Source organism: Oncorhynchus nerka, linkage group LG20 (assembly GCF_034236695.1).
Source record: "Oncorhynchus nerka isolate Pitt River linkage group LG20, Oner_Uvic_2.0, whole genome shotgun sequence".
Taxonomy (NCBI): Eukaryota; Metazoa; Chordata; class Actinopteri; order Salmoniformes; family Salmonidae; genus Oncorhynchus; species Oncorhynchus nerka.
In genome coordinates this window covers 78,602,822-78,615,990 of record NC_088415.1, presented here as the reverse complement: position 1 = coordinate 78,615,990, position 13,169 = coordinate 78,602,822, and the positions used below count along the sequence as shown (strand labels likewise).

The window sequence follows — 13,169 nt, the reverse complement described above, 5'->3', positions numbered from 1 at the left end:
GGGGGTGGGCCTCCAACGAAATTTCACTTAGGGCCCCCAAAAGGCTAGGGTCGGCTCTGACCTGATGTGTGGGTATGGATGTGGGTAAAGAGTTCCGATTGTTTGTGGCCCCCACACCCATCAAAGTTGCCCATCCCTGATTAAAGGTTTACAATACAGTACATCTTTTTCTCTCTGTCTCTGTGTCTATCCATTGATGGTTTCTCTCTCTCCTCTTGATCACTTGGTAACCATCACTCTCATGTTACACATGTAACATTGCTGTGTGTCTGGCCTCGACTCAAGTTCTCCCATGACTCTCTTCAGTGTGAGTTATTAGAAAACCAGAGTAGATGGGTGCATACTGTATATTGAGTGTTTTTCTTGGAGGGCCACAGAGTTTAAAAACAACAACTACATTAGAACTCTGCACAGGAAGTTAGTTATGTAACTGTCATGTTTGTTGTTGTTATGTAATTATCAATGTTTTATGTCCATACTTTGAAACGCCTTTGCCACAACATTGACTTGGCCTTTTATTAAGTCCCAATGTAAGGTCTGTCTGTAGGCCTATGTATAGAGAAATGATAAGCAAAACAAAATCATTTGTCAAATTTGAAGCAATATCAATATCATCAAGTAACCCCCAGGCAACAACCATTATGACAATCTTTTTGTTTTTATGACAGTAAAATCATTTCGCGTTCCTGAAAACCTTACTGTATGAATTGTGCCAACATATTTCCTACCAACCAACCAACTTCGACATCTGTGAGAGGAAACACAATCAAATATGCAAATGAATGCAAAATGTTGGCTTTTAGCAGAGAGAGAGAGAGCGAGAGAGAGAGAGAGAGAAGCTGAAGGAAGCTCATTAAAACGATTATTACCATCTTTTAAAAGAACAGTTGGGCTGGTATTTCAGTAGAGATGGGTTTTGGAACTGATTCTCTGCCTAATTGCCTGGAGTTGGCTGTCTGTCAGCTCCATTTTGTTTTCAGCAAATAAAAGCTGTAAATTAGTGGTAATGAAAATCTTGGAGGGAATCAACGAGGAGGTAGTAGAGGCAGAGTGTAACTCCTGAGCCCTCTGATGAAACTGGGAAAAAGACACTTCTGGGGTAGAGAGAAAAATAAAACATTTTACTTGTATCAGAAGTGTGATTTGTTGTGCTGTCGTCTTTTGGAAAGCTTCACCGAGTAAAACTAAATTGTGTGGGTCTAATTGATCAAGAGCAAGTTGATGTGTTGAAAAGTTCTTTCTCTCTTTATGGAAATGGTTCCTATTTCAGAGCTGTATAGACCAGAGGAGGTTGGTGGGAGGAGCTATAGGAGGACAGGCTCATTTTAATGGCTGGAATGGAATGAATGGAACGGTATCTAACACATCAAACATATGGAAACCATGTTTTACTCTGTTCCATTTACTCCATTCCAGCCATTACAATGAACCCATCCTCTTATAGCTCCTCCCACTATCCTCCACTGGTACAGATACCTTAACACACATTTCCTGTTGATTCGAGGTGAGTGCAGTTTTTTGCAGTGTTTACAGAATATATATTGTTGATCATAAGAATCATTCAAGGCAGTGTACATCATTAATCCTAATTGCCTTCTAATAATATAACTAATTTAGGAGGTATTTACAGAAGTCCCACTGCAGTCTTAATAAAGACTCATGGAACTATAGTAGTCTATTAATGACTACTATAATTATCTGAAGCCATCTGCATGTTCTGCATCACAGTGCTGTAGTTGAGCTGTAATATAATACTGTAGTAATAATGAATTGGATTGATTTTCAGACGCTCAAAGAGCTTTACGTTGTACAGGGGAAACTCACCTCATCCACTAGTATCAATGTGTAGCATCCACCTCTACTGTGCTCTTTGCCTAATGTGTTTGAGTGCTCAGTTTGGTTGGACTTGCATCCACTAAAACATTTCTCCTAAATGCTAATATTGTTATGTTATTATTCTCTAACATATTATTTTTCTCCCGCTCCTCTTCTTTTACAGTCCTACCCAGTGCCCAGTTTGGGGGATGAAGACTTCAACATTCCCCCCATCACACCTCCCACCATCCCAGAACACATGCTGCACCCCCACCTACCAGAGTCGGAGTCTGGCTCCTACCACCCGCTGGCTCCCGTTCACTCCCAGAGTGGCCTGCACCCCTTCCACCTTCAGGGAATGGACATGATGGGCCAGGATGGAGGGCTCTTGAGCCAAAATGGCAGCCTGATGTCCAGCACCCTGTCTGTGGTGAGTCTAGCCTGATGCCACTAGCAAGCAGTGTGCGATTTTCTGCTCTGGAGGGCAGCTGTGGGTGCAGGCATATGTTCCATACCAGCAACAACACACCTGATCCAAGTAATCGAGGGCTTGACGAGCGGTTGGTTGGTTCAATCAGGTGTGTTGGTGCAGGGATAGAACAAAATCCTGGACACCCCATTGGGTCTCCGCTGTACTAATGAATGACCCATTCGTTTTTAGATGGTTGATGGGGAGTTTTCCCCTGATATTTATTCACTAGAAATCGAAAACAATCTGGTGGGGTGACATTCAGAAGAAATACACTCAATGCAAGTCTTGACTTTTGAAAAGGGGATGAAACGAAACTTTAACTTTTAGATTTGTCTTTCCATGCAGAAACCTCACAATGTGATAGGTGTCATGACTAACCGTGGTTAACTACTCTGCATAGGTATTGGAGATCATCTCCCATTCTCGTCAAAGTGAAACTTCTCACCTCCCGCTCTCAGACATTATTCATTCTGCCTTTGGCCATGTTCACCATATTCAATATTATGTGTCATCAGCACCTCCACCACTGAGGAGCTACATGGTTTCACCGTGTGCGGTCTACATGGTCTTTATGATTTTCCCTAGTGCATATTTATTTCCATTAATCAGACCTGGGTAGCTGTGTGTGTTTAGCTCCCGGGTCCTACTAGCCAGGGATATGGAACCTCATAGCCCCATTCTTAAACCATATAACCCAATTTCCCTTTTCAATGTGGGACTTAATGATTTCCAAGGCTGGACATATCAGCTTATTTTCCACTTTAGGCCAAACATCTTGTCTATAACCATATTATGTTTCACATTCACTAAGTAGTTAAATTCTTGTCTACGACCATATTATGTTTCACATTCACTAAGTAGCTAAAACATCTGGGCTACGACCATATTATGTTTCACATTCACTAAGTAGTTAACATCTTGGCTACGACCATATTATGTTTCACATTCACTAAGTAGCTAAAACATCTGGGTTACGACCATATTATGTTTCACGTTCACTAAGTAGCTAAAACATCTGGGCTACGACCATATTATGTTTCACATTCACTAAGTAGTTAACATCTTGGCTACGACCATATTATGTTTCACATTCACTAAGTAGCTAAAATATCTGGGTTACGACCATATTATGTTTCACGTTCACTAAGTAGCTAAAATATCTAGGCTACGACCATATTATGTTTCACATTCACTAAGTAGTTAACATCTTGGCTGCGACCATATTATGTTTCACATTCACTAAGTAGCTAAAATATCTGGGTTACGACCATATTATGTTTCACGTTCACTAAGTAGCTAAAATATCTAGGCTACGACCATATTATGTTTCACATTCACTAAGTAGTTAACATCTTGGCTACGACCATATTATGTTTCACATTCACTAAGTAGCTAAAACATCTTGTCTACAACCATATTATGTTTCACATTCACTAAGTAGCTAAAACATCTTGGCTACGACCATATTATGTTTCACATTCACTAAGTAGTTGACATCTTGGCTACGACCATATTATGTTTCACATTCACTAAGTAGTTAACATCTTGGCTACGACCATATTATGTTTCACATTCACTAAGTAGTTGACATCTTGGCTACGACCATATTATGTTTCACATTCTTGGCTAAGTAGTTAACATCTTGGCTACGACCATATTATGTTTCACATTCACTAAGTAGTTAACATCTTGGCTACGACCATATTATGTTTCACATTCACTAAGTAGTTAACATCTTGGCTACGACCATATTATGTTTCACATTCACTAAGTAGTTAACATCTTGGCTCGAATCCCTGAGCTGACAAGGTAAAAATCTACCGTTCTGCCCCTGAACAGGCAGTTAACCCACTGTTCCTAGGCCGTCATTGAAAATAAGAATTTGTTCTTAACTGACTTGTTTTTTAAAATATTATGTTTCACATTCACTAAGTAACTTAAACATTGGTGTTTTCTATTGCTCAACATTCGTAAATTGTTGTTGTTGTTTTTTGCAAGAAGGGAAAAGGAGCAGGGGTGGATGACCTGCTGGCTGAAAGACTCCCCAGATTGACAAAGGGTATTTTGTTCCCATTCACCTTAATGTTCTCACAGACCATCCATTTAGAGTGGCTATGAATTATGGTTGCCAGGCAACGAGGCTGAGAGCTTGTTGCCTCGGCAAGGAATGAAAGAGGCTGGACTGATGGAACCATGTCTTCTATACGTTTAGCCTTCATTCCTGTTATTAACCACCATTAGGGGATTATAATGAACTCCATTTGAGTAAGTGTTCGATTAATAGAGAAATTGTCAAAGAGAAATTCAGTTCTGGGATCTGATTTTTTTCACAGAACCGGGGATAAAAGCAGTGTATCTTTACACCTTTTTATTTGAGAAGATATTCAAAAGAATGATGTAGGTCTAGAGATAAGTAGTTGACTTTTTCCTTAATTTAAAATGTACTAAGCAGAGGGGGGAGATGGTGGGATGTTGGAAAAAGAATACTTCCTAATATGTCACTTAGCCAGTCATGAGCCAAACTACCCCAATCACTTTTATATAAAAAAAACTTAACATCTAGCTTTTTACCAGCATTCCACTACCGCCAATTTCCTGTTCGTAATGCACTAGTTTGCATCCCCCCCCCCAATGAAATCCACCCACGTTATTGATACCATAAGGTAGGGTTGTTAGTCAGACAAAGATAAAAGCATCTTTGGTATCCATTCATATTTAGTGTCATAATGATGACCTGGCTTGTGACTCACCTCTCCGATACTTCGGAAAGTTCCCTCACGTCACCATGGGGATTAGGTTGTTTTCCACGGTAACCAACAGTTGCTAAACTTTTACGATGATGTGCTCTATCTGGCGGTACCAACAGTTACACATCTGTATAAGGAGAGGAGGTGCTCAGTGGTTGGGCACAGGAAGTAGCCTGGAGGAAAAATAGTGTGTTATTCACCTATTCTTCAAAAAGAGGAGAGAAGAGGCAGAAGAGGTCATGGGGTCGTTGGTGATATAAGGGGTGAAGGTGTTAGTTGGCTGGAGGGGATGGAGCTAATCTCTGTAGATGACAGAGTTAACAGGAGTCACCTGTCCTGGTGTTGAGGTGAGCCTCTCCTCCCAAGCCTCACCTGTCCTGGTGTTGAGGTGAGCCTCTCCGCCCAAGCCTCACCTGTCCTGGTGTTGAGGTGAGCCTCTCCCCCCAAGCCTCACCTGTCGGGGACATTGTGTATGACATGGTGTCGGGGACAATAGCAGGTGTGAGGCGTCATCCAGGTCACCTGTCAGTCCCTGTGGTATCAGGTGACCTGGCCACACTCTGGGGTGGGGTGGGGGCAGGGGGCCACACTGAAGAGGCTATTCAATCACAACCTACAACCGTGTTTCCTGTGGAAAGACAAAAGTTACATTGTTCTTATGCTGAAGAATGTTAGTTAGGATTTCAGTCATGGTTGAAACAAAGATGTGTGTGAAGAACCATTAGTGAGTGTATATGTGAGTGACTGAGCAGAGCTGTTTCAAGAGCGTTTCTAGGAGTGGGTTAAAGAGAGTTAAAAGTAGCATTATTGTATGCTATTTTAATGCCATTTAAAAACAAAGCTACATTTTCCCCCCCAGATGCAACAAATGGTCAACTCCGATTCCCGGTACAGCAGCCATCAGCCAATGGAAGCACTCAGATCCAGGAGCCAATCAGGCATGGGACATCAGAGTCAACTTACCACCATCAACCAATCACAACTCAACACCCAGTTGGGACTGAGCGTAAACAACGTTACCCATAATTCCCCATCTCCCCCTGGGAGCAAGTCGGCCACACCCTCTCCTTCTAGCTCTGTTCATGAGGATGACAATGAAGAGTCAATAAAGGTGAGAAGAGTGATTGGCACACACACTGATGTCGACGCCTCTCTCACACACACACTGATGTCGACTCCCTCACACACACACACTGATGTCGACGCCTCTCTCACACACACACTGATGTCGACGCCTCTCACACACACACACACACACACATACACACACACACACACACTGATGTCGACGCCTCTCACACACACACACTGATGTCGACGCCTCACACACACACACACACACACACATACACACACACTGATGTCGACGCCTCTCTCACACACACACTGATGTCGACGCCTCTCTCACACACACACTGATGTCGACGCCTCTCACACACACACACTGATGTCGACTCCCTCACACACACACACTGATGTCGACGCCTCTCTCACACACACACTGATGTCGACGCCTCTCACACACACACACTGATGTCGACGCCTCTCTCACACACACACTGATGTCGACGACCTCATACACACACACTGATGTCGACACCTCTCTCTCACACACACACACACACACACACACTGATGTCGACATCCTCACACACTGATGTCGACGTCCTCACACACACTGATGTTGATGTCTCTCTCTCTCACACACACACACACACACACACACACACTGATGTCGACGCCTCACACACACACACACACACGTCGACGACCTCACACACACACACACTGATGTCGACGCCCTCACACACACACTGATGTCGACGCCTCTTACACACACACACACACACACACACACTGATGTCGACGCCTCTTACACACACACACTGATGTCGACATCCTCACACACACACACACACTGATGTCGACGTCCTCACACACACTGATGTTGATGCCTCTCTCTCTCACACACACACACACACACTGATGTCGACGCCTCACACACACACACACGTCGACGACCTCACACACACACACTGATGTCGACGCCCTCACACACACACTGATGTTGACGCCTCTTACACACACACACACACTGATGTCGACGCCTCTTACACACACACACACACACACCTACACACACACACACACACTGATGTCGATGCCTCACACACACACACTGATGTCGACATCCTCACACACACACTCTCTCTCTCTCACACACACACACACACACACACACACACAATGATGTCGACGACCTCACACACACACACTGATGTCGACACCTCTCTCACACACACACACTGATGTTGACGTCCTCACACACATACACTGATGTTGACGCCTCTCTCTCTCACACACACACACACACACACTGATCTCGACGTCCTCACACACACTGATGTCGACGCCTCACACACTGATGCCGACGCCCTCACACACACACACTGATGTCGAAGCCTTTCTCACACACACACACACACACTGATGTCGAAGCCTTTCTCACACACACACACACTGATGTCGAAGCCTTTCTCAAATACACACACAGTGATGTCGAAGCCTTTCTCATACACACACACACTGATGTCGACGACTCTCTCACACACACACGTATGTTGTCGCACTCGTATACACACTGATGTCGACGCCCTCACACACACACACTGATGTCGAAGCCTTTCTCACACACACACACACACACACACACTGATGTTGACGTCCTCACACACACACACTGATGTTGACTCCTCTCTCTCTCTCTCACACACACACACACACACTGATCTCGACGTCCTCACACACACTGATGTCGACGCCCTCACACACACACACTGATGTCGACCTCACACACACACTGATGTTGACTCTCTCACACACACACATACACACACACACACACACTGATGTCGACGGCCTCACACACACACACTTATGTTGTCGCACTCGTACACCCACAAGCACACACTGATGTCGACGCCCCACACACACACACTGACACGTCCTCACACACACACACTGATGTTGACTCCTCTCTCTCTCACACACACACACACACACTGATCTCACGTCCTCACACACACTGATGTCGACGTCCTCACACACAAACACCTATGTTGACGCCCTCACACACACACATGTCGACGCCCACACACACACCGATGTTGACACGCTCATACACACACATGTCGACGCCCACACACAAACACCTATGTTGACGCCCTCACACACACACATGTCGACGCCCACACACAAACACCTATGTTGACGCCCTCACACACACACATGTCGACGCCCACACACACACACCGATGTTGACGCCCTCATACACAAATATGCACACATACACAAGCACCAACATTTTTTGACTTCTTTATAATACAGACACCCACACACACACCTAGGGCTGTTACGGTGACTGTATTACCACCACACCAGCATGACCGCAGTCAAATTCCATATGACTGTTGAGTCAAGGTAACTAGGCTCCTTCAAAACTGCGCTCTGATGCTCATTAGTAGCTTACCAAACTTGCTGACGGCCAGTCACTAATGTACTCTATTGTTCCTCCGTCAGGTCCTAATGGTCTGGTACTCAGCACTGTATTGTCCCTCAAACTACTCTGACATCAATGCAAATGCATTCGTAAATCAAATCAAACACTTCATGAGAGCCCTGGCATTCAGGTTTAAAAAATATATATATATATTTTACCTTTATTTAACTAGGCAAGTCAGTTAAGAACACATTTTTATTTTCAATGACGGCCTAGTGGGTTAACTGCCTGTTCAGGGGCTGAACGACAGATTTGTACTTACAACCTTCCGGGTTTGAACGTACAACCTTCCGGTTACTAGTCCAACGCTCTAACCACTAGGCTACCCTGCCGCCTGCCGTGTGTTTGAGTGGAATAGGATCACCTGTTAGGCAGTGAGAGCCAGCTCCTCATACCTGGTTGATGCATGGAATGAAATAAGTGTTATAGGCTATGCCAGTTGTTCCCAACCTTTTTCGGTTACTGTACCACCAACTGAATTTTGCTCTGCCCGGAGTTCCCCTAAAGTAACTCCTCATGTGTATTTGACCAGTAAGCCTATGGTCTCATGAGTCTTCTCAAGTACCCCTGTGGATGGGCAGAGTACCCCCAGGGTTAGTACTCCTGGTTGGGAACCACTGGGCTATGGTATACAATTGCGTGAGAAAATAGAGTTTTGGTGGCCTCTATTAAAAAGAGGAGGATCCAATCAGCTTTCAATAAGCTAGGCCTACTATATTTATTTCTCACCTTTCCTAATATTAAACACATTGCTTTCGCTTTCCAACCAGAGTAGCCTACCTGGCTGGCATGAAAAGAAACCGTGGGAAAATCGTCCTCCATTCTCTTTTTTTTTTTTTTTTTTTTTTTTTTTTAATCTTTTTTTACCTTGCTCCTGTTCTGACAGGTGCATGATAATGGCCTATTCTAAGTCAAAACTAATTTCACATATATTATTTAGTTTATGTAAAGACAAGATGAAGTTGAGAGAATAGTATCAATTGTTAATGAAGCCCAGCGTGTGCAGTCTAAGGCAAGAAACATTGCTTGCATTTTTTTGTTACTTTTTCAAATCATAGTTTCTTGCATCAAGTAGCTTGGCCCATGGGCCTTTATGTTTTGATAAGGTTTGTATCACAACTAAAGTGGCCAAATATCTCTAAGCCTAGCCTATAGGCCTAGGAGCCCTGGAACACGGTTGGAGAGCCCATAGCGTACAAACCCTAGTGAAACGTGTTCTTATAAGGCCAGTCATTGCGCAATCATGTGTGAAAACAGAGTTTTGACTGGCCACTATTTAAAAGAGGATCCCATCTTTCTCGTCTGCTATATTTATGGCTCAATTCTTAAAATTAAGCACTTTAATCCACTGTACTACCTGGCATATTAAAAATCTCACCGCGGGAAGCTCTTCCTCCATTTGCGATTAGAGTGCAGGCTACGGATGACGTTTTTTTTGTGGGCCATTCTAAATAGAATAATTCCACACATATATTAGTAGGCTATATGTAAAGACCAGATTAAATTGAGAATAGTCTGAGAATATTTTCAAGTGCTTGTCAAACTGTGAATTAGAGACTGATGAAGTGTGTGCAGCCTGCGCATTAAACAGAGCAGAGTGTCATCATGCCTGTCGTCATTAGAGTCATTCATGCAGTCTTAGGCTATATTATTTTATTTCTAATACTTTCTATGGTTTGTATCCCAACTAAAGTTGCATAAATAACTCTAAACTAAGCATATAGTAGGACCTGTTTCAAACTATCACTTTGTTAAATGTTCAACACAGAATAGCCGCATGTGCACACTCCCTTTGAAATCTTCTTACTATAAAATAATATTAAATAATGACACGGGAATTATTAGCAAATCTTGTCCGCTAAATGGACTAATGTATCCCATAGCCATACGGCCAGATCAAGGCCTTAACATAAAGACGACTCAGAATATTCAACATTTTCTTCATATCATAATGCTTCTTTAGACCTGCCTAAAATAAATAATGGATTTATTGTGATGTAGTAGGCTATATTAAATGGATTTATTCTACTTTTTAAAAAGTGGATGTCCGCATCAGTGGCTTGTAGGCTGTGTGGAAGTCGGAGATGCTAAACGTGTTTATGTTCATTAAAGGTCAATTAATGTGAGACCAACAGTTATTTGGATGACAAAATGTCATGACTGCCACAGCCCTACACACACACACACTATTCTATGCAAACACACGCACGCACACACACACACACACACATTTGTATAAGGGTGAGTCATCTGCAACCTTTGCGCCATTGCATTTGTTTACCCTTTTCCCTGGAGAAAAACGTCACCGTGGAGAGATGCTATCTTAATGATTATGTGATTGCTAATATAATGGTGCCATTTTCCATGCGTATGCAATACTATGTAAATCATTCCAAAGGGTACTTTTCCCAAACACCTTTGCCATATTTTCACCATATGTTTTAACTGCAAATAACAATCCTTTAGAAAATGAAACAATCTGGAAAAATGATCATGTTTAATTTAGTGGAATATAAAATCGAATGCAGCAACATTTCAGAAATGTGCAGAGCGCTATTCAGCTGGAGGGCTATTTTTGTGTTATCAGTATAAAATAAACATATTCAACACAGTGATGGAAAGGAACGTCTGGCATAATTGAAACTACCGGTACGACCATCTGTCAAGGTCCTTTCATACAGACACTGTTTTCTTTATCTGTTTCCAAACTCTCAGGTTCATGTTCACTATCTCACAATAAAAGCAAATTGTTTCAAACGGTACATTCCTATTGACCAAGATCATGTACATTGAGAGAAATGTTTCAGAATGTTCAGCAATATTTTTGGTATATACACAGTAAAACCATGAAATAGGTCACACGTTTATAACCAAAACATCAGTGTTTAAACATAAGGCATTTAGACTAGCCATTAAGTCTGCTCATCTTAAGCACAGGCGTTTAGAATCCAAGATTAAACATGATAGTCAACTTTTTCCAGTCAGTTTCCAACCAGGAAAACACCTGTATCTCCTAAGTGTTCAGATTTGAAACACTAGTGTTTACCTTCCCATGGTCCCGTTTAGAGTGCATTTAGTCATTAGAAATTGATGTGACTTTACATGCCTTTTAATCAGACCAGTGTTGTCTGTCACCTTACCTAAATTTCAGCTGAACAGGAAAAATATATATATTTTCAATCGCAGGGCTCTACTCTGACCTTTTTTACAAGGAGCACATGTGCGCAGACAAAGAAATTTAGGAGCACAATTAAAAATATTTGAGATATTAAAGCTAGAATCCTTCATTCTTTTACAATCTAAACACTGTGACGCATTTTCGTTGAAGTACTAAATGCCTTGCCGCGTTTAAAAATGGTTCCAGAAAAGTGTCTAGTTATGTGTTCAGATCCAAAACACTTGGTTTTACAGTGTACGTTAGGAGCCATACAGTATGTGTTTTACATTTCCCTGCTCAGCTCCTATTGTCAGGAAAAGTTTGGGCCCTACAGTATGTTTAGCATATTCACCCTTCATTTCCATCCTGTTCCATCATCTAATCAATCAATTACACCGATTCCACACTAATTCCTCTCTCTCCAGAAACCCATTTAGTCTGACCATTTCTATCTCTCCTCCCAGCAGGCAGAGAAGCGGCCGGCAGCGGTCGAGACGCCCAAAAAGCCCAAGACCCCCAAGAAGAAGAAGAAGAAGGACCCCAACGAACCCTCGAAGCCAGTCTCTGCCTACGCTCTGTTCTTCAGAGACACCCAGGCAGCCATCAAGGGATCCAACCCCAATGCTACTTTTGGAGAGGTATCCAAGATAGTGGCCTCCATGTGGGACGGCCTTGGAGAGGAACAGAAACAGGTATAACACCTATAGTTAGGGTGACCACATTTAAAAGACCTAAATGTGGAGAAAAAGGAGGATTTAGTGGGACATTTGCAGGACAGTGTAGCCTACATGAATAAAAACATTTCAAACAGGCTTGATTGAAGTAGCAGAAAATGTTGAATGAGCAAGTAATGAGCACGGAGATCCTCACAAATTTGACAAAATGACCATCTATCTTTCAGTGTAATACAGCTATTTAATTTTGTAGCTCTTCATCAAAAGCACACTTTTTTTAAGTAGGTGGCCCATTGTTCTAGCTGGAATTTAGCCTGGAAGGATTTGAGAAATATGATTGGTTGACCATAGGCCTATGACAGTCTCGTCTTGGCTGTGCAAAATATCAAATCTCAGCAACTATTGGAGAAGTGTTTACATCACCAGTAGGCTACTACATCCTTATGACATACAGGGCCTTCACAAAGTATTCATACCTCTTGACTTATTCCACATTTTGCTGTGTTACAGCCTGAATTATAAAAGGATTAAATTGATTGTTTTTCTCACCCATCTACACACAATACCGCATATTGACAAAGTGATTACAGTGGAGTGTTTCTGGGTGAGTCTCTAAGAGCTTTCCAAACCTGGATTGTGCAACATTTGCCCATTATTCTTTTCAAAATTCTTCAAGCTCTGTCAAATTGGTTGTTGATGATTACAAGACAACCATTTTCAGGTCTTGCAATAGATTTTCAAGTAG

At 42.5% G+C, this 13,169-nt stretch overlaps 1 protein-coding gene across 2 annotated transcripts in view; it reads left to right on the top strand.

The window, feature by feature from the left end:
- LOC115103170 (thymocyte selection-associated high mobility group box protein TOX-like) overlaps nt 1–13,169 on the top strand; it is a 100,512-nt gene that overhangs the window by 60,702 nt on the left and 26,641 nt on the right. Inside the window, exons 4-6 of one of the 2 annotated variants that reach the window (XM_029623896.2) lie at nt 2,000–2,245; nt 5,894–6,145; nt 12,218–12,442. In XM_029623896.2, coding sequence (XP_029479756.1) covers nt 2,000–2,245; nt 5,894–6,145; nt 12,218–12,442 — 723 coding nt within the window. Of the gene's footprint in view, nt 1–1,999; nt 2,246–5,893; nt 6,146–12,214; nt 12,443–13,169 lie in introns of both variants that reach the window. The other variant, XM_029623895.2, reaches the window with a different exon arrangement.